We start from the raw sequence: 27,990 nt of genomic DNA, 5'->3' as shown, positions 1-27,990 counted from the left end.
TTCTTATGGTTGTTGTTTGCATGACATATCTTTATATTTCCTTTTCACTTTTTCTCCCTTTTAAATCTTTAAATCTAATATTTCTCATGTAGATAGCATATTATTATATATTTTTTAAAAATCCAGTCGTCTGAAAATCTCTACCTTTCAAAGAAATGTTTAATCCATCCATTCACGTTTATAAATTGTTATTATTGATATAGTTGGACCTTTGCCTGCCATTTTACTATTTGTTTTGTCTTGGCATTCTTCTCTGTTTCTCCTTTACTGCTTTCTTTTACATTGAGTATTTTCGAAGTGTAACATTCTAATTCTTTAATGATTTTTTTTTGCTATATAGTTTTGAGTTAATCTTCTAGTGGTTCCTCTAGGGTCTTGCCATGTACATTTTTAACTTCCTAGAATCTACTTCAGATTTGTACTTAATTCCAGTGAGATACTGAAATGTTATTCCTATGTAACTCTTTTCCTTCTTCCCTCCTTTTGTGCTATTATTATACATATTACATCTATATATTTTACAAACGCAAAACTACTATCTCCTAATTATTACTTTATATAATTTATATTTTCTAAAGATGCTGAGAGACAAAAAGAGAACAAGTACATGTTCACAGAGTTTGTTATTTATGTTCTTCATTACCATTTCTAGTTCTCTTCACTTGTCCTTGTGGGATAATAGGGGTTCCAGAAGGAGGAAATCATGGATGAGAATTACCTGAGGAAAGCTTTTTCATAATTGAGGAAATATGAGAAATAAAAGATTGAGATTGAGGATTAATAGAACACTGAAAAAGATTAGAAAACGCATAGTCTTCATATATTTGGAAATTTAGGTGATGTAACTGAAACAACTGAAACTTTCAAAATAATGGACTAATGACAAATTATAAAGACGCATACTTACTGGCATGGAAATGTACTGTTATGTGAAAAAATGTGTTACAAATTTATATAGTATTGATATCATTTAGTATATCTTTTGGTGCAGGGAGAAAGAGAGTGGAGGAGGAGGGAAAAGAGAAGAAGGAGAAAGGGTGGGGAGGGAGGGAAAGGGAGAAGGAGTAGAAGGATATATACCAATGCTAAATATGGGTCATGGAATTATGAATGAATTTCATAAGGTTTTTGAATGTATTTTATATTTTTAAGATACTTAAAATGTGTATTTGTCATAAAACAATAAAAAACTAACCCAGCAGAAATGAACAAAAGACTTGAAAAGCAACTTGCCTAAAATGAAATAAAACTGGCTGAGTATGTATGAAAAAAATTCAGCCTCATTAGTAATCAAAGAAATGCAAAGTAAAATAATACTGATTTTTTAATTTATCAAATTGGAAACTATTTTTAAGCAGATAATATTCAATTTTAGTAGGGTTACAGGAAATATGCTCAGTACCTTGTTGATAAAAGTATAAAATTATACAATTTTTCTAAAGAGCAACTTAATAATTTTTATAAATGCCCTTAAAAATGTGTATACCCTTTTAACCTAACAATTCCATTTGGGGGGAGTTTATCTTAATGAGAAAAGTAGTGGATGTTAAAACTACTTAGCTGTAACTATTGTTTTGGAAAGCATTCCATAAAAATTTTAGAATGTATGGTAATTAAGACTTAATCCAATGGTACTAATCTAAATGTCCAAGAAGTATGTAAAAATATAAGAGACTGTACAATATATACCAACTTTTAATAATGTCTTATTCTAAATGTTAGAATTATTATTAAAATTTATTTCTTCTGCTTATCTATGTTTTCTAAAGTGTCTACAATGGACAATAAAATATTCTTTGAAATGGAAAACAAAGTTATTTAAAAATAATCTAATAGGCTGCCTAAGAAATAGCTTAGTTTTATTTCTATTTCATTGATTCCAAACCATATATCCAACATTTAGATAACTTTTAGAATCAACATGTAGACAGCTGAGTCAGTTATACTAGCAGGCATCACGGACTGTAGCCTCTCCATTCCTTGGTACTAAGCACAAACTATGTGCTGGGCACTGTGTTAACACAAGCTGGGAATAAATAGAAAAGAGGGACCAACAGTTTTGGCTTAAACAAGAGACTAGTTGCAAGAGACAGATGTGTATGTTCATGATCACAAATCAAGGTATGTTTGAGAGTACAAAGGAAAGGGAGAGATGATTCTAATTTGTCTATATCAGTCACCCACAATTTGCTTCTTTCCCTTTCCCATTTACTACTGAACCATGAAGATCATAAAACAATGAAAACTCACAATATGTATTCCCACATTCTGTATAAAGGCTCACTATCCTGCTTAACCCCCAGGGCCAGCTCACATGTCACTTCACCTTTGTTTCTGTGGGTAAAAACACTTCTCTTGATATGCTGTGACTATGGATTCGATCTGAGGGGGCAGAGACTAAGTCTAATTCATCTTGGTACTCCTAGGTCAAGATGGCATCTATTGAGTATACATCATGACTTTTTCAAGCTTTCTTTAAGTGTTTTAACATTCCTGGCAAAGGAAACTTAGAAGTCATACCTGGCTGAATCACTAAACTCTTGTCTCTGAAACTAATAATATACTATATGCTAACTGATTTTAAATTAAAAAAAAAAAAAAAGTCATACCTGGTTGGGTTCCTTTTGTCCTCCTCAGAGATCAAAAACCAAACAAAATCTGCATAGCTCATTCTTCCCTCTTTCTGCACTGTTTTACCCCTGAAGAAAACACAGGGTTATAAAGTTTCCTGAGCAATTACTCAGATAAATTTAGTAGGATGACAGACTAAGAAATAAAGCAATATCTTTCTTTGGAAATTCAGTCAAAGAAAAATTAGAATGCTGGAAACCTTATAAAGAGCATCCCTTCCATTGCCTATATTGTTTGCAAAGGCCTAGAGGGTGAAAACAGAAAACATTTGTGCAGGTGTGAAGAAAGAAGTCTGGTTTCCAATTTGAATGCAAATAATCACCAGGTTCAAATACTGTTATCTATATTAAGGTAAAGGGATAATGCCCATAAATTAAAGAATTACTACTGTCTTGTATGAAGCTGTGGTATGCAGGAAACCATGCTAAAATGCGATTGTGATAGTGCTACCTGTAATTCATTTTTTTAAATAAGATTTATTTATTTGAGAAAGAGAAAGAGCACGAATGGGAGGAGGCACAGAGGGAGAGGGAGAAGCAGACTCCCCAGTGAGCAGGAAGCCCAACATGGGCTCAATCCCAGGACCCTAAGATCATGACCTGAGCCAAAGGCAGATGCTTAACCAACTGAGTCACCAGGTGCCCTACCTGTAATTCATTTTTAAACTCAGATGCTTTTTCTTACCTTGTTACTGCCCCAGAGAATATCCTTTCAATAATTCTGTTTGATGAAGCTAAAGGTAAACAAGAGGTATGAGGCTAGTTAGAAACATGTTCTATAAAGACAATCCTTTTGGCAAATTTATTTTCAATAGCAACAAGCTAAAACATCTTTCTTAATGAGAAATTATGAGTATTTAAATTTTTACCTATGTATAATTTACATTTCTCAAAGTAAGAATTTAAGGTGGCATAATCAATCAATCAATCAATCATTAGAAAAAGAACAGGAAAATGATTATGCCTGATAGCTGGGATATATTAATGTAGTTGAGTGCCAAGTTAGTTCTGAACATCGTGACGGCTAAGACAAAAATGTATAGAATTTGTATTGATCTTGTTAGCCAATAAGACAACTTTTCCTCTAAAACAAGACAAATTTTATCCTGGCATGAAATTTAAGGGGAACTAAATAAGAGTATTTAAAAAAAAAAAAAAAGAAATTTAAGGGGAACTGATCAGCAGCTCCTAATATAAGGGACTCTGAGTGAAACGATAGAGAATGCTATCAAGTATAATTTTTTTTTTTTTTTATTTTTTTTTTTTTATCAAGTATAATTTTATAGAAGATACCTAAACATACCACAAATAAACTTTTCTTATATTCTTATTCCATAAAAGTCTAGGACATAACATAATTTTGAGAAATTCCATCAGTAAGTTTTATTCAGAGAGAGAGAGAGGGAGAGAGAGAGAATTTTATCTTAAAATAGTATATTGCACTTTTGATGACAGATCATAGAGAATCCATAGCAGTGTAGGCCATTGTTGGTTTAAAATTACCAAAGGCTTTAGTTTTAACAAAAGGATACGCCAATAGATCTCAGACCTAGGGATTTGGTGAGGACAGGAATCTATTCTTTTAAGAAGTGCTCAAGGCAATGGCATGTACACTACAATTTCAAAACAAGTTGATGAGGTCACTAGAGAGTTAGTAGGTACCAGCATCTAATTCTTTTGCACAGAGTTAGGTAGAGTCAACCTGAAGGTAAAATTAGTTTAGCTGAAGTTGTTGGGAATACATGTGTCAGGATGGCCATGCCTGGCCATAAAGCTTATATAAGGACTCTCCATACTTTGTTGAATATTAGTTTACAGGGCTAATTATTTGTACTATATAGACAAATCGAAGGCTGTACAGTAAAGACATGGATATTTAATTTCAAAGCTGAAGTCTTTTAAATTTGGAAGGTTTAGCCTATAATTGAAGATAATGTTGTCCGATTTCAGACAGGTTGGTGGATTGGCAATTATGTAGTCTCAGTGACCCCGTCACCATGCAGGTCTAGTTGCCTAGTTTTCTAGACTTCAACACTTTAACATGCCTCTACTGAGTTGTTATGTGTGTATATATGCAATATTCTGGGACTTAGAATTATGGTATATCAGCTAGAGAGATTGCTTTAGAGCCTATAAGGTTTTATATGACCTCGTGTTACACAGATGATCTGGCCACTGGTGATTAGAAAGTGCAGAGCTAATAAATCTTACCTGATACACCTGTGAGTATTTCCATTTTTATGCTATTCTGGTGACAGGAAGGTTATGACAACTTGAAGAAGGGAAGTATAGTACTAAAATGCTTGTTTACCAAATAAGTACGTTTGAGTATTTTCTCTTGCTACCTAGTTGGCACCTGAGAACTGAGAGGTAGAACTCTTTCTTATATACAGAAAGTTCTATGAAACTTGACACCATATGGAGTGAACCTTTCTTTCTTTTTAAAAGATTTTTAAAAATATTTTATTTATTTATTCGTGAGACACAGAGAGAGAGGCAGAGACAGAGGCAGAGGGAGAAGCAGGCTCCATGCAGGGAGCCCAATGTGGGACCCGAACTGGGACTCCAGGATCACGCCCTGGGCCGAAGGCAGGCACCAAACTGCTGAGCCACCCAGGGATCCCTTAAAAGATATTTTATTTAAATTCAGTTTGCCAACATACAGTATAACATCCAGTGCTCAGATCATCATGTGCCCTCCTGAATGCCCAACACCCATTTACCCCATCCCCCCACCCAGATTCCCCTTTGCAACTCTTTGTTTCCTAGAATTAGGAGCCTCTTATGGCTTGTCTTCCTCTCTAATTTTTCCTCACTCAGTTTCCCTCCTTTCCCTGATGGTCCATTTCACTATTTATTAGAATGAACCTTTTCTTAAGACGTAAATAATTAATCACACATGTATCAAATAAGAGAAGTGAAACTCAATATATTTGTTTAAGATTTGTACTCTGCTATATCTAAAAGGCTAAAGGCTAATTAAAAAAAAATCAGCAGTGCCTGAGGAGATATTTAAGAATAGAAGAGGGATGATATTATGAGAAAAGAATGAGCCAATGTATTTTGGTGCTTGGTGAAGAATATTAAATCATCAGGTAACAGGTTCTAAGTTTACTACTGGTAAAAATGAAGCAAAAGGGATAATATCATGTGATATGTAATTTTTTTGCTTTCTGACAAAAGAAAAATTCATCTGCAGGGAAAATACTTAACTCTGGAACTAAATTCCAAAACATAAGTTTTTAGGAGTCCTGGAAAACACTGAGAAGTTAGAAACATTTTCATCCGTGGCTGTTTATAAACACTTAAAATGGGAAACTTATAAGGGTGTATACCCATTCTCTTTCAAATAAACTTTACATAGGTACAGATCTTCTTCATCATTAGAAAATAAACGTCACTATAAAAACTCACCAATTAATCAAAACAAAGACTCTAATTTCTTACATACTGTAAGTCTCTTCTATACTTGCCTTCTAAATAAAAAATTGACACCTTTACCTTTTCCCACATAAAAATTCTTGGCTCTTTAAAGAGGACTTGATTAGATAAAGAATTTAAGAAATGAGAATCTCTCATTCATATAACAATTCATATAACTCTTGCCGCTTCAAAACAGTTAAGTCTTACCATCTCTAAAACACTTACCCTGGTCATTGTATCGAGATAAATCGGCCTGGCTGATGTAGAGGTCATGATCACTATCTAGTTCCCAGAATTTACAATAAATAACATAGAAATGTTCATAGGAGAAGTAATCTGTGATTTGGTTTATATCTTCCTCTTCTTCCAAAAGGGCTAGAGTCTGAAATAGTATGAAGAGAAGGATTAGTTCATTTTTAAATTATGAAAACAAGCTTTGTCCATTTTGCAGTCTAGTAAAGTTTTATTTTATTTTTAATTTTTAAAAGATTTTATTTATTTATTCATGAGAGAGAGAGAGAGAGAGGGGCAGAGACACAAGTAGAGAGGGAGAAGCAGGCTCCATGCAGGGAGACTGATGTGGGACTCGATCCTGGGACTCCAGGATCACGTCCTGGACCGAAGGCAGGCGCTAAACCGCTGAGCCACTCAGGGATCCCCTAAAATTTTATTTTAAATTGAATTAAAATTTTTGGTTTTGGTACCAAACTAGGAATTTAGCAACCTCTTCTGACCTTTAATCAAATGATCAATCTATAAGCATTTACGAGTTCTGTATTATGCTTATTAGCAAAGGGCTTCAGATACAGTGGAGGATTTAAAAGCACAGAAAAGGAAGGACTGCTACCAAGGAGACTGTAGCCCATCAGAGGTCCCCAGACTAGCAATCTAGAACAATTAGACAAAAGGCTGAATTACATGATCATAAACTGACACTGCTTTTAACTTTCCACAATTAGGGAGAGTTGGCATCTATTCTATTATATGTAGAGTGGAAATCCACATATAGGGTTTGGTAGTGTAATGAGATCAAGTTTACCACGAAGGTGACTTATGTATAGCATTGTGCTGATGTGTGATAGCCTGGCATAGAAGGTATGGGGGATGGAGCTACAGGGCCCTGAGCTGGAAGTACACCTGGGTCTCCCCTGACTCACTGTGTGCCCCCATGGGAAACATCAGAATTAGTAATTCTGAACCCAGAATTCTTACAGTTCTTATAATTATAAGTGGGCAGGTAAATGAAGATGTTTTCAGAAATGAAAGATTCAGAAAGAAAGATAAAAGAAGCAATAAAAAAACTTCAGAAATAGAGTAAGCAAAATGAAATGGCAGAAATCAGATCAGACATATCAACAATCACAGTAAAGATAAATGAATTAAGTCTCCATATTAAAGTATTTTCAGATTGAATATAAAAACCAACCCTCCCAAACATATCTAGGTATATGCTGTCATAAGAGATAAATCTAAAATAAAAATTTAAAGGAGGTCTTTTTTTTAAAAAAAAGGACAAATAAATACTAGCTAAATCTTAACAGAAAGAAAACATGTCAACATTATTAGAAAATAAAATGAAATTCAAGGTGAAAAACATTATAAAGGTGATTAAACACAAAGGTGATTATTTCATAATATAAATAAATTATTTCAATAAAAAATTATGTGCCAAAATGTAAATACTGGGAAACCAATATTGTCTTGGCAAGTTGAGAATATAAATTATTAAATGATAGCAAAACTTCTTAAAGAAAGATTCTGTTGCCAGTAAAAGTTATAAAGAATACAGAGAAACAAAGGAAAACCATAATGTGGTAAATGCAAAATACAGGATATAACATTATGCACACTAAGAACTCTGTAAAATCCTAAAATCTGTACATATATGTGATACTAGAAAAACATATAAAAATGCTATTAGTTGTATTAGGGTGATGAAATATGATTTTTCTTCTGTTTTCCAAACATGGCTTATAATGTTTTGTTTTATAAACTGCTCTTTAACATGTATAAAGCAGAATATGTACAATAAAACAAATCTTGAGGGGCACCTGGGTGGCTCAGTGGTTGAGCATCTGCTTTCAGCTCAGGTTGTGACCTGGGTTCCTGAGATCGAGTCCCACATCAGGTTCCCTGCAGGAAGCCTGCTTCTCCCTCTGCCTATGTCTCTGCCCCTCTCTCTGTGTCTCTTATGAATTAATAAATAAAAACTCTTTAAAAAAATAAAATAAAACAAATCTTGAGAGGAGCTCTCATTTTCACCTACTGGATTATCATAAAATGAAAAAGACTAGTAACTTTGCTGTTGGTGAATGTGTAGGTATGAACAAGTATAGGTTTTTAGGAGGCTAAGTTGGCAGGATCTATGAAATTGAATGCACCCGGCTGGCTCAGTCGGTGGAGCATGCAAATCTTGATCTCAGGGTTGTGGTTTTTAGCCCCATGTTGGGTGTAGAAATTACTTAAAAAATAAAAAATCTTAAAAAAAAAAACACCCTGAAAATGCACATACCATCTGATCCAGGATTTTCCCCTCCAGTAGTCTATTCTAGGAAAATTCTTACCCATATACACATAGGAGGAAAGCACAAGGATGTTCACTGCATCATTACAAATAGGAAAACCATGAAAATGACTTACACTTCCTCTATAAGGGATTATGTAATTTAGCTATGGTAGAGCCATGCCACAGATTATGCAGCAGCTAAAAGAATGAGAGAGATTTATATGCATGGAAATGAAAAGAATGTTAAGATATGCTGTTAGTGAAAAAAACCCAAAATTAACAGAATGATCTCATATATTAAAAAAAAAAAGCAGCCATATAAAATAAAACTGTTTACTCCATGTAGCATACAAGGGAATAAAACCACAGAATATATGGATGGGTTACCTCTGGGAAAGGGAATGAAATGGTAGGGTGAAGAGATAGTGACTTCTGCCGATTATTCCAGTTATGTTCCTGTTATCTGAATGCATTATGAGCATATAAATCATGAGCATACATTTGTGGATAATTCTCTAATAGGAAGAGTAGGAGAAGGGTAGGAAAGAGGGGAAACAATTAAATCCTGTTCTAGGCAGAACACTAAGTTCGGGCACTTACTCGCTATGTGCTCTTATAAATCATTCAACCATATCTGTGCCTCAAATTTTACCATCAGTTAAAAAACAGGGATTATAATAATGCCAAAAACTTATAATCTCTGATATGTTTCAGGAATGTGAAGGATTGCCATTTTTAAGGTGTAAGGCCTCTTTTATGGAATTATTGCCATCTCAACCCATCCCATGTTACCTACTGAGAGAGGCAGGCACTAGGTGTTCCATAAATATTAACAATGACTGTGATGATTACTATCCATTTTATTTTATTTATTTTTTATTTTTTTATTTTTTTATTTTTTACTATCCATTTTAGAATAAAAAAGGTTTGTATATGGATTATGGGCTGCTAATTTTTTTTTTTTTTTTTGGGCTGCTAATTTTGCAAGTCTTCATTACTTTGTTCCAGATAAAGACAGGGAAAAATAAAGAGTACATAAGGTTGTATTATTAGCCTAAGCTTCATTTAGTATGACTCATTGAAAATAAAATATTTCCTTTCCTTTCAAGTATGAACAATTCTTCCTTTAGGTTAATGGCAGCCTAAACAACAAGGCATGAAGATTACCTCAATAAAAAGCTCCCACTAGTGGTCAATACTTTCTCTCTCATTTGATAAAATGAATAAAATAATTGAATGAAATGTATTCTTTCTTAAAAGGACTTTTTAGTATTTTTCTCCACTCCAGTAGGAGCTAAATAAAGAGTCGCTGCTGAAAGGATCAAGCTGAAATTCCTTTATTCCTTTCGAAAGACCTTTCCTAACCCAGCCCATCTCACCCCTTGGGCCGTATCACTGGTCACTCTCTGCAGAGCCTCTGGCCACTTTAGACTATGCTCTTAGACTGCCCACCCTCTCATGCTTCTGAGCCTTTGCTTATGCTATTTCTCTATCTGGAATCTCCTAATTTTTGATTTTGATAAACTTCTGACATCCTCCAAGGTCAAGATTACATGTCAGGCCTTCTGTGAGGCCTTCTCTGCATATTTGTTATGCACTTCTGTGGAAATTTTCGTCAGGTGTGCACTTTTAGTCTGTCTGCCTTGATATAAAAATTCTTGTTATTCATCTTTGTTCTCCCCAACACATCCCAGATATCTGAAATGCTTAATGACTGAAAGTAGCAGAAATACTTTGCATACAATAAGCACTCAAATACTTGTTAAATGAAGTAAGAATATTATTTAACTTGCTCTTTATATATGAATTTCAATGAGAGACATACTTGCAAAAAGTTGCTTTTTCTTATCTCTGTCGAAGTTATTTTTCCACTCCAAGATCTGTTGACTGTGTAGAATATTCTCTGAATAACCTGGTTCCACAAAAGGAAAACAAACCAAATAAAAACACTGAAGATATCTATTACTTCACCAAAGGCCATTTTATGAATGTATCTTGAACCAAGCTATGTTTTGGTTTTCTGATTATGTCAAGTGTAATTTCTAATAAAAACTAATACCGTATTTTAAAATCTATACCCGTGTCCCCTATAATTCTAAGAAGAATAAAAAGATATTCTTTGCTCATGAGCCTGCATTTCCCAGCTACCTACATGTCACTTTGTTTACTTCTCATCTTATACAGTGATTCAAGCAGTGCTTATTGGGCTGGATGTTCTGGAAAGGCAAATGAGGAGGGAAACACACAGTGAGTTGGCTTAACAACTGGTGGGTCATAAGAATGGCTGCTAACATAGTGCAATTCAAGGGGGCATTATTCTGGCTATTATAGCCTTACTCATTGGATTCTTTTTTTTTTTTTTTTTTTTTTAACTCACTGGATTCTTAAAGACTTCTAGTCTTCCAGACTCTTTCTGGAAACTCAAATACACCTGGGATAACTCATATACTGAGCCCTTACTCATATACTGAGTCCTAACAGAATGAGCAATTCTGGAATTAGCTAGTGTTCTAAAGACTTTAACAACAGATGTGAAACTCTAGAGAAGACCGGACAGGATGAGAGAGGAGGGAATGGGTAGCAACAAATGTGTCTGAGATCAATGACATGTGTTGTGGTGTAGTGGAGGACTGGAGAAGGAAAATAAGGTTGCCACCCTGCAGGGAGGAGGCCACAGTGTATTCTTAACAATTTCACCTGGGGTTATGCGTACCTATTTAATTTCCCTTTCACCCACTAATTTTGTTTTTTTCTCCAAAAGGAAGCAGTAGTGAAAAGAGCAATTTTAAGCAATTTTTTTTGTTTTGTTTTGGTTTAAGGTTTTATTTAAATTCTAGTTAGTTAACATATAAGGCAATACTTGTTTCAGGAATATAATTTAGTGATTCATCACTTAAATATAACACCCAGTGTTCAATATAAGCAGATTTTTTGGCATATTGCCTTTAATTTTGACTGTCTAATAGAAATCCTGTATCCTTGGTGATTTTATTATGGGAAGAGGCTAGGTCCTTTTTAAACGTTATTTTAGTGCAAGGACAAAAAAGGGAAGACATCTGGACATCTATCCAATGAGTAGGCCTAATGAGGGACTAAATCACCATTCCCCTTCTGGATTCCTTAGCAGAGAGTGATTCTCAAACAGAGCAGGGAAAAACCAGCCTCAGAATGAAGGCTCAGATTTCTGCTGTCTAGCTTTCCCTATTCTATAGCCGTGATAATTACTGACCCTTCAGGATCTAGCTCAACTGCCAACTCCACAGGAAGTGCCAGAACAGGGACTGGAGTAGAGCTCTATTTTCTGTGTTCCAACTGTCATGTGAGTCTCCTTCAGTTCATCCTGTGGTTATATTCTAAATACTGGTGCACCTGACCATCATCACCTCCAAACTCCAACATATCAGGTCTTTCTTGACTTGCATCCCAGTGCCTGATATGATGCTCTGATATATGCTCTGTATATAACAAGTAGTTAATAATTGCTTGATATATTTTTTATTTGAGGAATAATTCACATATATTATATCAGTTTCTGGTGTATGACATGATTTAATATTTGTATATATTGCAAAATGATCACCACAATAAGTCTACTTAACATCTGCTACCATACAGGGTTATGGAGTTTTCTTTTCCTTGTCATGAGAACTCTTAGAAACTTTCAAATATGCAATATATTTATATTACTGTATTATACGGAGCATTAGTTTTGTGTATATATACATATATACATACATATATATGTATAGTATTAACTACAGTCACCATGTTGTACTTTATGTCCCCATGACTTATTTATTCTATAACTGAAGTTTGTACCTTTTGACTCCCTCTTCACCCATTCTGTCTACATCCACGCCCTGCCTCTGGCAACAACCACCAATCTGTTTTCTTTATCTAGCTTGGTTTTTGTTTGTTGTTTTTTTTAAAGATTCCACATGAGAGAGATCATATAGTATTTGTCTTTGACCTTTTTCATTTAGCATAATGTCTTCAAAGTCGATCGATGTTGTTGCAAACGGCAAGATTTCATGCCAACCCTGGCCCTGTATGGTCAAAAATCCATATAAAACTTGACTCCCCCAAAACTTAACTACTAATAGCTTACTGCTGACTGGAGACCTTACCAATAACATAAACAATTAACATATATTTTGTACACTATATATGTATTATCTACTGTATTCTTACAATAAAGCTAGAAAAAAGAAAAAAATTAAGAAAATCATAAGGAAGAGAAAATATATTTGTAGTACTATAAAAAATCTGCATATCAGTGGCCCCTGCAGTTCAAATTCATGTTGTTCAAGGGTCAACTGTATGTACATACCAAATCTTTTATTCATCCATTGAAGGACACTTAGGTTGTTTTCATATTTTGGCTACTGCAAATAATGCTGCAATGAACATGGGGATACACTGATCTTTTGAGTTAATATTTTTTGTTTTCTTTAGATAAATACCTTGCAGTGGAATTGCTGCATCATTTGGTAGTTGTATTTTTAATTTTTGAGCAACTTCATCTGCTTTCCTAGTGGCTGCACCAATTTATATTTCCACCAACAGTGCACAAGAGTTCCTTCTACATCCTTGCCAACACTTGTTATTTTCTTGTCTTTTTGTTATCAGCCATTTTAACAGGTGTGAGGTGATATCTCACCATGATTTTGATTTGCATTTTCCTGAGGATGAGTAATGTTGAGCACTTTTTCATGTACCTGTTGGCCATCTGTATGTCTTCCTTAGAAAATTACGTGATAAATTAATGAGGTTTGAGACTCGTGTAACAAAGACTTTCATGTTATACCTGTGATAGAGACATATGGGTTGGAGTCATAGCTAGCTGAATAACTCTCTTCGGAGTTGTAAATAGCAGATGGATGTCAACCCAAGAAAGGTCTCTAATTAGTATTTCACATAAATCAGTACTATTCTCTATGATTTATATAGAGCATATAAAATGTGCAGAAAACAAAGCAGAAAAGGGTAACTACATTCAAAATTACTAACAAGATAGTACTAATTTAGTGATTTTTACTCTTGAGGAAAAAATAAGATTAGAGTGTACATGTGACCATGATCTGAATGGCTGACTACCAGGTGGAAGAAGTGGCTGACTTGTTCTGTGTTGCACCAGAAAGCAGGACTTAAACTACTGGATAGATAGTCCTTATACTTAAATTCTTTACTATAAGGAAGAGTTTCCTAAAATTCACGCCGTGAAGCAATGGGTTGTCTGAAATAGTAAGATTTCTTCTCACCACAAAAATTTAGGCAGAAGTTGATAGGATTTCTGCATTAGATTTGAACTGGGACTAGCTGGTGTCTAATTTTTCTGTTGGTTCCTATCACTCAGACTCCGACTGGGGTGCTTCAGGGCAGAGAATGTGTCCTAATCAACAGTATATTCTTAACACTAGCTTGGCAGAAGTTCATATAAAAAAGATGGAAGATTTTTAGCATAGAAATTATATATATATAAACAAACAGTAATAATACCAATTATCATAGTTTCATGACTCCTCTCTCAAGTAAAAGTCAATTTCAATACATATCATACACCAAAATTTTCTATGTTGAACATTAGATTTTTATCTTTATTACTTGATCTTGAGTATAAATTTATTTTAAAGTCTTTTTTCCTATCTACCAAAATTTTATATTTATATATTTTTCAAATATTTTATATTATTTATGGAGGTACTGTATTACACTTAAAATTATAAAACTTTAATCTGTATTTATTTTTCCTTATTTTGTTATTCAGTTTTTTGACAGAATTTTTAAAATTCACAAACGTTTGACTGTTAAACATTTCCTATTTTTAGCCTCTTGTAACTTACCTAATAATATGAAAAAATGGACAAGTCCATTTTTCCATAGCCTAAATCTCTTTATTCAGTCGCCCCACTTCATCAGCACATTTATTGGTTTCCACATTACTGATTCAGCATTTTAGCTTATTGAGGTAAGGGCACCATCTAGTGGTGAGAACATGTAGGTGCTTGGTTTTACATCAATTACCCTAGTTTTTTCCCCTAATTTGTTTCTACCACTTTTAGGTAAATAAAAAGGAAATTAATCACAATTTTAAAAATAGTAAATTAATTAATTAATTAAAATAATATTAAGAATAATTGTTTACTACCAGTGAGTGGAATGAAACTTGACTTTTTTTTTTTTTTTTTTACCAAGGGATTTCTAGATGACTTGATAGTTTGGACCTTAAAATCTATCTAAATACAAATTTCTTCCTTTTTCTATTAAGAGGAAAAGTTCTCAAGGGGAAGGAGTCAAGCCGTTAGTGATGAGCAATCTCTACCACAGTTGAGTCATCTCAGGAAATATCAGTACCTTGTCCTCAACAATTAAAACCCTGGCATTTCAGCCTGAAGTGATGGCTTCAGGCCAATCAAGACATTGAATATGTCACTAAGACACCACCATCTGAGCATCCAGAGAAATGTCTTTGCTGCCAGCGCCAGTGTCACAAAGAATATTTTCAATCTCATTGCTTATTTTAAAAACTCATGTGAGCACCATTTCCCTCAAAAGTCAGCATATGCTAGCTAGGAAAAGCGGAGTTTTTTATTCATTGGCAATTTCTTTGCATGGCATGCAAAACTGCAAACTCAAGGACTATAATTTGCTAGTATTTCCAATTTTCGTTTTCATTCAGTATCAAGAGACTTATTACTCAAATGCCAACTTGTCTCTGGAAATAAAGGAGAATATGAAGTAACTTTACGTGCATTCTCTTATTTGGGTAGTGATTTCTTTTTGCTGTATGCATAATTGGTGCTCTATCTTTCCAGTCTAAATATAGCTAACAAAATAAATTTCAATAGAAAGTTCCTCTGTAGAGAGCATTTTCTGAATTGGTAGAAGGTTGGGCTGGATTATATCTAAGATCTTTCCTAGCTCTTAAGATTTTCAATTATGCTATTAACATACCCTGAGTTTATAAAACAATCAACAATCAGAATCCAATAATTCCATATGGAATTGAAGCCAGAGTTAATATGCAGAATTCTGAAGCATGAATAATTTCATTCATTTACTCAATAAATACTATGTATCTAATATGTGCTAGGCATTATTCTAGGTATTTGAGATATTGTAGTGGAAAATATAGACAAATTCCCTGCTCCAGTGGAGTTTCTATCATCCAGAAGAGAATTTAAAATTAAAAAATTTAAAATATAAGATGACATAAGAGCAAAGAAGAAAAATAAAGCAGAATGACTGAATAGAGAGTATGACGGAGAGGCAGAGGGAGAAGGGTGAAGAAGGCAAAGAGTGTTCAGGGAAGGCCCCACTAATTTGGGAATATCTGGTCATGTAGCTGAATGAAGCAAATGAAAGAGAAAATCATGTGGAAATCCGTAAGAAGAGCATTTCAGGCAGAGGAAGTAAAAAACACCTGAGGCAGAGGTGGTGTTGGTCTGTTCCAGGAACAGTGAGGAAAAATGCTCTCTAGAGGACTTTTTTATTGTAATTTATTCTTAGAAAAGATGTTAAATAACAGAATTATTAGCTGTGACCAAAGCACAGTAAGTGAGGGGCAGGGTAATAGGAGAGACGAGAGTGCAGAAGTTGTAAAGGTATGTGTGTAAGGGGCGGGTGAGGGGAGGATTATGGGGAGTCTTAGCAAGGACTTAGGCTTTTCCTCTGAGATGGGAAACCACTGGAGAGTTTGAACAGAGAAGTGATATGATCTGATTTATTTTTAAAGGATTACTCTGCTTTGTGGAGACTATACTATAGGGCAATGAAGGCATAAGCAGGGAGTCCAATTAGAAGTAATCCATGTGAGAAACAAGGGTGACTGTGCTGGCAGTGATTTAGTACAATGGTATAGTTAACAGGCAAAAATAACTTCTTAGAAGACAGTGACACCTTCTGGCTCACAGAAAGACTTACAAAGTTTTACAACAGAAGAGAGCCAATGTAAAAGCCATGAATGAAGTTCTGAAAGGAGAGAAAGAACGGTAATATTCTGTAACTTGACAGAACCCAACAAATTCATGGCCAACAAAAAGTACCCTAAGAATGAGAGGGTTTTCTTCAGAGGTGATTGCTCTGTAATATTAATGGAGGATGTGAGCCAGACGCAAGGGCTAACTCACTTGAGTGACTGTGGTTTGTCCTAGGGCTCATCTTTGGAATTCCTCCAAAGATAATCTGGGAGCTAGGGCAAAGAATGCTGGGATGTGGCTGCAATGTGCACTGCAGGCCTGTGTGCTCTGACTCATAATTCATGCTTTGCCTGTGACTGGTCAAATGAAGCTATGCATAAGAAACAGGGAAAGAGAACACTTCACAAAATGGGAGATTGTGATTGTGCTCTGTTAAACTCTTATATGATTTGTTTTCTGACTATATGTAAGCTATTTCTCATTACCATTTCCAGTTCTAAATTTGAAACACATCTTTTTCTGGGAAAGACACATCTTTTTCTGGGAAAGGCTGTTGAATATTCTTTTCAGTATTATTTGCAAATGCTCAATATCGACTGGGTATCAATATTAATAACAAAGCAAAAAGTGTACCTCAGAAGACAAGACAGAATGAATATATCACTCTAATTCTGTATACACTGGTACTTATAAGAAGAAAAGTAGATATAAATAACGAATTCAATTTTACTGTACCTTCCTTCCACTTAAAATAATCATTATAGCCCATGTTACCTTTTGCACAAAGATAAGAAAACCTGGATGCTGGACAGTGATAAAAAAGGAGACTTATAGATCTTTATTAAGAAAAAAGAAGATTCAGCCTACCGTGGTGATGTAGCGGGAGTGGAATTCTGGAGCATCTTTCAAGAATGTGAGGCCAGGGTGTGTATCCACCACATCCTGAAGAAGATTAAAAACAAAACTAAATTGACAAACATACCAAAAAACAAAACAGAAAAACAAACATGCCAACAGAATTTTTCCTTCTTGTAGAATAGCCAGTTGAGCAAACCTGTTATTTTTAGAACACTGAACAATGCACTTAAAATTTGACACTATTAAATTCAAATTTTATTACATGCATACTTATGTATGCTTTTTGATATGCTAGTATACTTGAATAAAACATTAGCATTTTAATTTAGCTATATTTGGTGAATTGTGAATCAAATATCTTAGAGGTACATAACAGAAATTCTAACATGTCAAGGCATGTCAGGGAAATTCACCCCTAGGGACTGTTGAGAGAAATTTACACAGAAAAGATGATCAAGCCAACTATAATGATTCTTTTTAACCTAGAGACATTGGAAATTTCTGAGGAAAAAAACCAGCCATGTAGCCAAGTAGTTTGAAATTTATGTTAAATTCTGTGAATCAGTTAATGTCCATCAAAATAACTGGGTGGACAAATCTATTTTTAACTTAGGATTTAATTTTATTTTAAAGTCTGCTATCTTATTTTCATGAAAGACTTAGAATTTAAAACTATGAAATACCATTTTTATTTTCTAATTAGATTTTTAAACCACTTTGAGTGAATCTAGAGAATTTACTGGAGATAATTACTGTTAATTTAACAACCAGAGGCGGCAGCAGTGCCAACATGGATATAATCTATTAATTACCTAGTCATAAATGGGCAGACATCAATTATATCTCTTTTGATTCTTCAGAACAGTTAGCTATCCATATCTACCAACACAGTATCAAACCAATGGACCTTCTTTTTTTTTTTTTTTTAAGAGAACTCTAGAACTTTATTACAAGTGGAGCTGACTGCAAGGGGGCCCCGTTCTCCAGTCTTTCTTTACCACCCTTTACCACCCTCTTCCTCTTAACATATCCTTCCATGACAGGTCACTAAGCCATGAAGGAAGAGGAGTCTGGGGAGAATGAAAAGGGGCAATGCCTTCTCCAAGTCCTCTGAATAACTAGAGTCTTTCTGGCTCCAGCTGAGAATCTTCTAGTGGAAGGGGTGAGAGATTCCCCTCTCATCTCCAAGGTCCTCCATGTCTATATCCTGGGGTGCTTTTGTCTTCTTTTGCTGCTTGGGCTGTGGTCCACTAGTCCTACTGGCCTTGTGGGGGCTTCCACTTCCATGGCTGCTTTCTCTTTCTGGGCCAGCCGGATCTGCTGGAGGAGCTTTCTGCACTTCTTCCCAGACAGAGTAATGTTGGCACGTGCGCTGGACGCCCGCTTCTTCAACTGGTGCCGTGTGATCAGCCCTTCGTCTATCACAGCCCCGACTACCCGATGCTTCAGTCGCCTCTCCCGGTTCAACACCCGCCGGCGCTAGAACAGCTTCTTCTTCAGCTCGGTTCGGGGCTGGTTCATCTTCCCCCCAGGAGGCCCCATGGCTGCGCAGCAAACGTGGTTCCAAGACCACGTTTTGCCTCCCCAATGGACCTTACTATTTAACTTTTTATTTGGAAATCATTTTAGACTTATGGAAAGCTACAAAAATATTAGAGATTTCCTATGCCCTTCTCCCAGCTTCCCATAATGGTAATAACTCACAAACCATAGTACAATGATCAAAACTAGGAAACGAACACTGATACAATACTAAACTATAGACATTATTCAAATTTTACTAGCTTTTCCTGTAGTGTCCTTTTCTGTTCCAGGATCCTATGCTTCATTTAGTTCTTTTTAAAAAAATTTTTTTTATTTAGATTCAATTTAGTTAACATATATACTGTATTATTGGTTTCAGGGTTAGAGTTCAGTGATTCATCAGTTGCATAGAACACCCAGTACTCATTACATCAAGTGCCCTCCCTAAAACTCATCACTCATCCCCCTACTTACCTCCCCTCTAGCAACCCTTAGTTTGTTTCCTATAGTTAAGAGTCTCAGGTTTGCCTCCCTGTTTTTATCTTATTTTATATTCTCTTCCCCTATGTTCATCTGCTTTGTTTCTTAAATTCCACGCAAGTGAAATCATAATGGTATTTGTCTTTCTCTGAATGACTTATTTCACTTTGTATTAATACCCTCCAGTTCCATCCAAGTCATTGCAAGTGGCAAGACTTCATTTTTTTGATGGCGCAGTAATATTCCATTCTGCATATACATCACTTCTTTATCTGTTCATCTGTCAATGGACATCTGGGCTATTTTCATCATTTGGTTATTGTAGACATTGCTGCTATAAACGATGGGGTGCATGTGCCCCTTCAAATAACTATTTTTGTATCCTTCAGATAAATACCTGGTAGTACAATTGCTGGGTGGTAGGACAGCTTTATTTTTAACTTTTTGAGGAACCTCCATACTGTTTTCCAGAATACCTACATCAATTTGCATTCCCAACAATGTAATAGGGTTCCCCCTTTCTCCACATCCTCCCCAACATCTGTTGTTTCCTGACTTGTTCATTTTAGCCATTTTGACCAGTGTGAGGTGGTATCTCATTGTGGTTGTGATTTGTATTTCCCTGATGCCAAGTGATGTGGAGCATTTTTTCATGTGTCTGGAGGCCATTTGTATGTCTTCTTTGGAGAAATGTCTGTTAATGTCTTCTGTCCATTTCTTAACTGGATTTTTTGTTTCTTGGGTGTTGAGTTTGATAAGTTCTTTATAGATTTTGGATACTAGCCCTTTACTGATAAGTCATTTTAAATATTCTCTCCCATTCCATAGATTGCCTCTTTTTAAAAAAAAGATTTATTTATTAATGAGAGACACACACAGAGAGAGGTAGACACACAAGCAGAGACACAGGCAGAGGGAGAAGCAGGCTCCATGCACGGAGCCTGATGTGGGACTCGATCCCGAATCTCCAGGATCACGCTCTGGGCTGAAGGTGGCGCTAAACCGCTGAGCCACCCGGGCTGCAGAGATTGCCTTTTGTTGATGCATTTAAGTTTCTGTGTCTAACTGGTCTCTCCTGATCTTTGACAGTTCCTTGCTCTTGTACTTCATGGTTTTGACTTTTTTTTTTTTTTTTTTTTTAAAGAGAGAGAGACAACACAAGTGGGTAGATGCAGACAGAGGGAAAGAGAGAATCCCAAACAGGCTTCATGGTAAACACAGAACCCAACATGGGCTTGATCTCACGAACCTGAAATCATGACCTGAACCAAAGGCACTTAACTGACAGACACCCCTGGTGCCCCTGATTTCACCAGTCATTTGTGGTGCTTATCTAATAGTGATTTTGTATTTTTCTCATTCTTTCTACGTTGAATAACTGGAATTATTCTGTAAGGAGGAGCTATTCCTCCTCTCCCATGTATTTATTCGTTCAAGTTATATCAGTATAGACTCATGGGTATTTATTTTATTCTAAGGGTTACAATCCAACACTATCATTATTTATTTTGTTGCTCAAATTGATCTTTCTCTGGCCACTGGAACTCTGTCAGGTTGGCCACTGTGTCCTCTTGACATGCTCTATCCTTTTGTGAGGACTTTTATATTTTCTGGTGTCATAAGATGGTCCACGCTCATCTTATATTTTCCTTGTTCCAGCCCTGGAACCAACTTTTTTCTCAAATAGTCCTGGTTCCTTTATTGGAAAATGATATTTAAAAACCATTTAGAAATCTGGGTACAAGATGAGCTCATTATCATTAGGGTGTCATTGCTCCTGGACCCTCTTAGCAGGAAGAACTAGGAATACAGGTATGTACAGCAGTCTCCCCTTATTTATAGGGGATATGTTCCAAGACTCCCAGCAGATGCCTGAAATTGCAAATATTTGTGAACCCTCTACACCTTATACATAGGTGTATACATACCTTATACATACCTACCTACACATACATATACCCTATATTCTTATACACATTTTTTCTTATACATATGAAAAAGTTTAATTTAGAAATTAGCCATAGTAAGAGATTAACAATATTAAAATGTAGCAATTATAATATACTGCAATAAAAGTTATGCAAATGTGATTTGTCTCTCAAAATATCTCATTGTACTGTACTCACCCTTTTACTTCTTGTGATATGAGATGAAAAAACGTCTACATGATGAGATGAAGTGGCAAATGGAGCAGGCATTGTGATGTAGCCTTAGGCTACTACTGACCTTCTGATGTTATGTCAGGAGGATCATCTGTTTCTAGACTGCATTTGACCGTGAATAACTAAAACTGCATACAAGGGTGGGGGGAACTCCTCTATACTAATCCAAACATACACACTTAAATTTCTATCTTTACCTATATATACTAAAAACTATGTAATCATATAGATAATGGAATCTAATACTATACCACAAGGTTCATTCTAACCTACTCTTTCCTTTGTAACCTTAACAGAATTCCCAACCCATATTCCATTGAGAAACAAATTTACTAAACAGAGTATGGTATTAGTGTATAGTTCTTTTTGTCTCTGGTCTTACAGTATCCAGTTAAAATACTGCTTTCCACAGTTACTCAGGTTAGCCCTCTCTTGTTCTTCCTTTATCCTCTTTAATACAGTTATAATTCAGTAAAGTTTGTTACTGCTTATTATTTTATTCTGAGTTTCTTTCCCAGAGGTCCAGGTTGATTTTAATTCATTACTTATTTCTTGGAGGGAGAGTATTTGAACATTACTATGGTTCTAAGAGTCAAAGTTAATATAGAATTGACATCTTAACAATATCAAGTCCTCCACCCATAAAGAACACCTCTCTCTCCATTTATATAAATCTTATTTTAATTTCTCTCAGCAATGTTTTGCTGTATTTAGCATTCATGTCTTACACACCTTTTGTCAGGTTCATCTCTAAGCATTTAATATTTTTGGGTGGTATTATAATGGTATTTTTAAAATTTCAATTTCTAATTGTTTATTGCTATTATATAGAAAGAAAATTGATTTTTGTATACTGATGTTATCTATAAACGTGCTAAGCTTATTAAGTACAGCTTTAGCAGCACCCCATGAATTCTGACATGCTTTCAATTTCATTCAGTTCAAGATATTTCTTAATTTTCCTTTTGATTTCTTCTCTCATGGTTTTTAAAATTTTATTTAAATTCAATTAATTAACATATTATGTATTATTAGTTTCAGAGGTAGAGGTCAGTGACTCATCAGTCTTCTATAATACCCAGTGCTCATTACATCACATGCCCTACTTAATGTCCATCATCCAGTTACCTTGTCCCCCCACCTCCCTCCCTCCAGCGACCTTCTGTTTGATTCCTATGACTAAGAGCCTCTTATGGTTTGTTTCCCTCTGATTTCTTCCCCTCTGTTTTTTCCCCCCGTCTCTTCTCCCATGACCCTCTATTTGACTTACTTCACTTAGCATAATATCTTCTAGTTCCACCCATGTCATTGTTGCAAATGGCTAGATTACATTTTTTTGATGGCTAAATAGTAGTCCATATGTATATACAAAGACATATATACACATGCACACACACACACATATACACACACACACCGCATCTTTATCAATTCATCTGTTGATGGACATCTGGGCTCTTTCCGTTGTTTGGCTATTGTCTGCTATAAACATTGCTGCTATAAGCACTGGGGTGCAGTGCCTGTTTGGATCACTATATTTGTCTCTTTGGGGTAAATACCCAGTAGTGCAATTGCTGGGTCTTAGGGTAGCTCTATTTTCAACTTTTTGAGGAACCTCCATACTGTTTTCCAGAGTGGCTGCACCAGCTTGCATTCCCACCAACAGTGGAAGAGGGTTTCCCTTTCTCCGCATTCTCACCAACATCTGTCATTTCCTGACTTGTTAATTTTAGCCATTCTGACTGGTGTGAAGTGGTATCTCATTGTGGTTTTATTGTATTTCCCTGAGGCTGAGTGATGTGAAGCATTTTCATGTGTCTGTTGACTCACTGGTTATTTAAAAGTGTTTAGTTATTAAATATTTAGAAATTTTCAGAGATCTTTAATTATTTCTAATTTAATTCCATTAAAGTCAAAGAAATACTTTTTGAGTTGAATTTAAAAAATTAAGGGCAGCCTGGGTGGCTCAGCAGTTTAGCACCACCTTTGGCCCAGGGCGTGATCCTGGAGACCCGGGATCGAGTCCCACGTCAGGCTCCCTGCATGGAGCCTGCTTCTCCCTCTACCTGTTTCTCTGCCTCTCTCTCTCTTTCTCTCTCATGAATAAATAAATAAATCTTTAAAAAAATAAATAAATTGAAATTTGTTCTATGGCCCAGAACATGGTCTATCTCGGTAAATACTGTGTACATGTTAAAGGAATGTGTATTCTACTGCTGTTTGGTAAAGTGTAATATAAATGTCAATTAGGTCAAGTTGGTTGATGGTGTTTGTCAAGTGTTCGATATTCTTATTGATTTTTTCTCAACTTTTTTTTTAAAGTTTTGTTTTTTTTTTTTAAAGATTTACTTATTTATTTATGATAGACATAGACATAGAGAGAGAGAGAGAGGCAGAGACACAGGAGGAGGGAGAAGCAGGCTCCATGCCAGGAGCCTGACGTGGGACTCGATCCCGGGACTCCAGGATCGCGCCCTGGGCCAAAGGCAGGCACCAAACCGCTGAGCCACCCAGGGATCCCCTCTCAACTTGTTTATTATTGAGAACAGCACATGGAAATCTACAATTATAATTGTGACAGTATCCTTGCAATTCTATCAGATTTTGCTTCATGCATTTTGAAGGTCTGTTATAAGGTTCGTAAACATTTAGAATTGTCACACTGTTATATTCTTTAGGAATTATCATATTCTTGATTAACTGAACCCTTTATCTTTATCTAGCAATATTATGTGCTTTAAAAATTACTTGTCTGAAGGGCATCTGGGTGGCTGTCAGTTAAATGTCTGTCTTCTGCTCTGGTCATGATCTCAGGGTCCTGGGATCAAGCCCCGCATCAGGCTCCCTGCTCAGTGGTGAGCCTGCTTCTTCTGCTGCCCCTGCCTGTGCTTTCTCTTTCTCTCTCTCAAATAAATAAAATCTTTAAAAAACAAACAACCCCCCCCAAACCCTACTGTGTCTGATATTAACATAGCCACCCAGCTTTCTTTTCTTTTTGCAGCAAAAAACCCACATAAAATTCATCCAATAATTTTTGAGTATACAGTACAATATTGTAAACATCTTGCACACTGTTGTACACCAAATCCCTTCCACCCCAATCCAATCCTGAATGACTGAATCTCTAGACCCACCAAACAACAATTCCCCCCCACACTCCCCCCAGCCTCTGGCAACTACCTCTCTTCTTCCTAGGAGTTTGACTACTTTAGATGTACTATGGAATAGTACAGTATCTTTTTGTAACTGGCTTATTTCACTTAGCATAATGTCCTCAAAATTTATCCAAGTTGTTACATGTAACAGAATTTACTTTTGTTTGAAAACATTCCATTATTCATATGTATATATATGTGATATATATATATATCACATTTTCTTTATCTGTCCATCTTCTGATAGGCATTTAGGTGGCTTTTATTTCTTGGCTATTGTGAATAATGTTCAGTTAATGTGGGAATGCAAATATCTCTTTGAGATTGTTTTCAATTCTTTTCGATATATATCCCAAAGTGGTATTTCTGGGTCATATGGTAGTTGTATTTTAAATTTTTTGAGGAACCTGCATACTATTTTCTTTTTTTTTAATAAATTAATTTTTATTGGTGTTCAATTTACCAACATACAGAATAACACCCAGTGCTCATCCTGTCAAGTGTCCCCCTCAGTGCCCGTCACCCTGCATACTATTTTCCATTAAGCTTGTACCCTTTTACATTACAACCATCAATGCATAAATGTTCCAATTTCTCCACATCCTCACCAACACTTTTTTTTCCTAACAGTATCCATTCTAAGAGGTGTGAGGTGATATTTCACTGTGGCTTTGATTCGCATTCCCCTGCTTATTGTGATGGTGATGATGATGATGATGATTTACCGATACTGAACATCTCTTCATATTCTTGTTAGACATTTCATCTTTGGAGAAATGTCTATTCAAGTCCTTGCCCACTTTAAAATCTGGTTATTTTTATTGTTGTTATTGAGTTGTAGGAGTTCTTGATATAGTCTAGATATTAACCCCTTATCAGATATGTCTGCAAGTATGTTTTTTCCATTCCATAGGCTGCCTTTTATTATGCTCTCTCCTTTGCTGTGCAGAGGTTTTAAAGTCTGATGTAGTCCCATTTGTTTAGTTTTGCTTTTGCAGCCTCTGCTTTTTTTTTTTGTCATATCCATTGCCAAATCCAAATGTAGTGAAGCTTTCCCTCTCTGTTTTCTTCTAGGAGTTTTATAGTTTCAGGTCTTATGTTTTAGTCTTTAATCCACTTTGACTTCATTTCTATGATATAAGAATCTAACTTGGTGGAGATAAGAATCTAACTTCTTTCTTTTACATGTGGATATCCAATTTTTCCAATACCATTTGTTGAAGAGATCATCCTTCAACAAATGGCCTCTATGCTGAAGATCATTTGAATACACATCCAAGAATTTGCACTTTGTAATATATTTTGGAGTTAGAAAGTGTAAAACTTCCAACTTTGTTCTCCTTTCTCAGGATTATTTTGGCCATTCAAGGTCCTTTGAAATTCCATATGGTTTTTAGAATTGTCTCTTACATTTCTGCAAAAAATGCCATTGATATTTTTAAGCTTTATTGGGAAATAAGCAATATACAAAAAATGGTACAAACTTAATATATACAATTTGATAAATTTGGACTTATATGTATACCCCAAGCCATCACCATGATTAAGGTAATAACATATTCATCACTTCCAAAAGTTTCCTTGTGTTGTTTTTCTTTTGTCTGTTTTAGTAAGAATACTTAACATGAGATCTATCCTCTTAAATTTTAAATTGCACAATACAGTACTGTTAACTATATGCACTATGTTGTACAGCAGATGTCTAGAACTTATTTGTCTGGCATAACTAAAACTATATCCATTGAACAATTTCATGATTCAACTTATATTAGGTATCTAAAATAGACTCAAAGAAGCAGAGAAGAGAATGATGTTCAGGGAATACGGGAAGGGGACCATTTGGATTTTGATAGAGCTTGAGCTGATCTGTATAGATTGTTCTGGGCTGTATGGGCATTTAACAATAAGTCTTTCAAACAATGAGCACAGTATGTCTTTCCATTTATTTTTAAGACCTTTCTTTTGATTAGTGTTAGCATGCTGTATCTTTTTCTCTTTTAATTTAATCTATTTGTGTCTTTATAATTAAAGTACATTTCTTTCAGGCAACATATATTTGGGTCTTGCTTTTTTGTCTACTCTGCCATTTGAGGGTACTCACGTTACTTATATTTAATGTGTTACTGATCTTAATATGGTTAGGTTTAAGTCTATCATCTTGTTTATACCATCCATTCTTTGTTCCCTTTTTTCTTCCTTTCCTGCCTCCTTTTGAGTTCACTATTTATAAATTCTTGATTTTGGCGTTTTAGCTATAACTGTTATTTCAGTGGTTGTGTCAGGGAATAGCATACATCTTTAATGTACTACCATCTATTTTCAAGTGATATTATACCACTTCATCGATTATATTTGAACCATACAAGAGTATGGTTCCATTTTTCTTCTCTTGGCCTTTATGCAATTGTTGACAAATGGTACTGAGGCATATATTATAAGCACTATAAAACACTGTTGATAGTTTTGTTTAAATAGTTATCTTCTAAAGAGATCTGAGAAATAAAAATCACTTATATCCATTTAGTTACCATTTCTGGAGCTTTTCTTTCTTCTATGTAAATTTGTATTTCTATCTGGTACTATTTTCTTCCTTGACTGAACAACTCCCCTCCCCCAAACCCAAACACTTTTCTTGTACTGCATTTCTGCTGGTGATGAAGACTTTCAACTTTCCTATGCCTCCAAAAAATCTTTAATTTACTGTCATTTTGGAAGATATTTTCACTGGGTATGATGTTTTAAGTTGATAGCTATTTTCTTAGAGTAGTTTAAAGATGTTACTCCAATGTTTCTGATTTGGACTGTTTCCAACATGAAATCTACTGTTATCTTCATCTTTGTACCACTTTATGAAATGTAACTATTTTCTCTGGCTGCTATTCAAATTTTCTCTTTATTACTGGTTTTAAACTACTTTATTGTGATGTGCCTTGATATAGTTTTCTTGGCGTTTCTTGTGCTTTGGGCTTATTGAACATCTTGGGTTTGTGAGCTTATAGTTTTTATCCAATATAGCAAATCTGGGGCTATTATCTCTTCAAATAACTTTTCTGTCTACCTGCAATGCAATTTCAGCACTAACTATCCAGAATTGGTACTGATTTCACAGGTTAGGGGCACAGTCCTCTCTAAGACTTCTCTCACTCCAGATACCAGCCATTAACTTTGGGGTTCCCATGTCATCTACATTTCTGACCAACTAGCTATAAATTTGGGGGTTTCTACTATCTCCTTAGGTTTAACAATTTGCCTGAGTGACCCACAGAAATGAAGAAAGTGCTATATAATGATTGCTATTCTACTGTATTCATTCTATTCTATGATTACTATTCG

The 27,990-nt window shown here is 35.2% G+C and overlaps 1 protein-coding gene and 1 pseudogene across 5 annotated transcripts in view; both read right to left on the bottom strand.

Annotated features, from left to right (window-relative positions):
• The window catches only part of PPP2R3A (protein phosphatase 2 regulatory subunit B''alpha), a 196,316-nt gene that overhangs the window by 56,025 nt on the left and 112,301 nt on the right, over nt 1-27,990 (bottom strand). For all 5 annotated transcript variants that reach the window (XM_072726915.1, XM_072726916.1, XM_072726917.1 and 2 more), the window contains 5 exons: nt 17,346-17,420; nt 10,385-10,471; nt 6,279-6,435; nt 3,316-3,364; nt 2,610-2,699 (listed from right to left, as the gene is read on the bottom strand). In XM_072726915.1, the coding sequence (XP_072583016.1) occupies nt 2,610-2,699; nt 3,316-3,364; nt 6,279-6,435; nt 10,385-10,471; nt 17,346-17,420 (458 nt within the window). The remainder of the gene's footprint in view (nt 1-2,609; nt 2,700-3,315; nt 3,365-6,278; nt 6,436-10,384; nt 10,472-17,345; nt 17,421-27,990) is intronic.
• LOC112932513 (uncharacterized protein C11orf98-like) lies at nt 18,370-18,893 on the bottom strand (annotated as a pseudogene).

This window comes from Vulpes vulpes, chromosome 11 (genome assembly GCF_048418805.1).
Source record: "Vulpes vulpes isolate BD-2025 chromosome 11, VulVul3, whole genome shotgun sequence".
NCBI classification, from domain to species: Eukaryota; Metazoa; Chordata; class Mammalia; order Carnivora; family Canidae; genus Vulpes; species Vulpes vulpes.
This window is presented reverse-complemented; position numbering and strand designations above follow the sequence as displayed.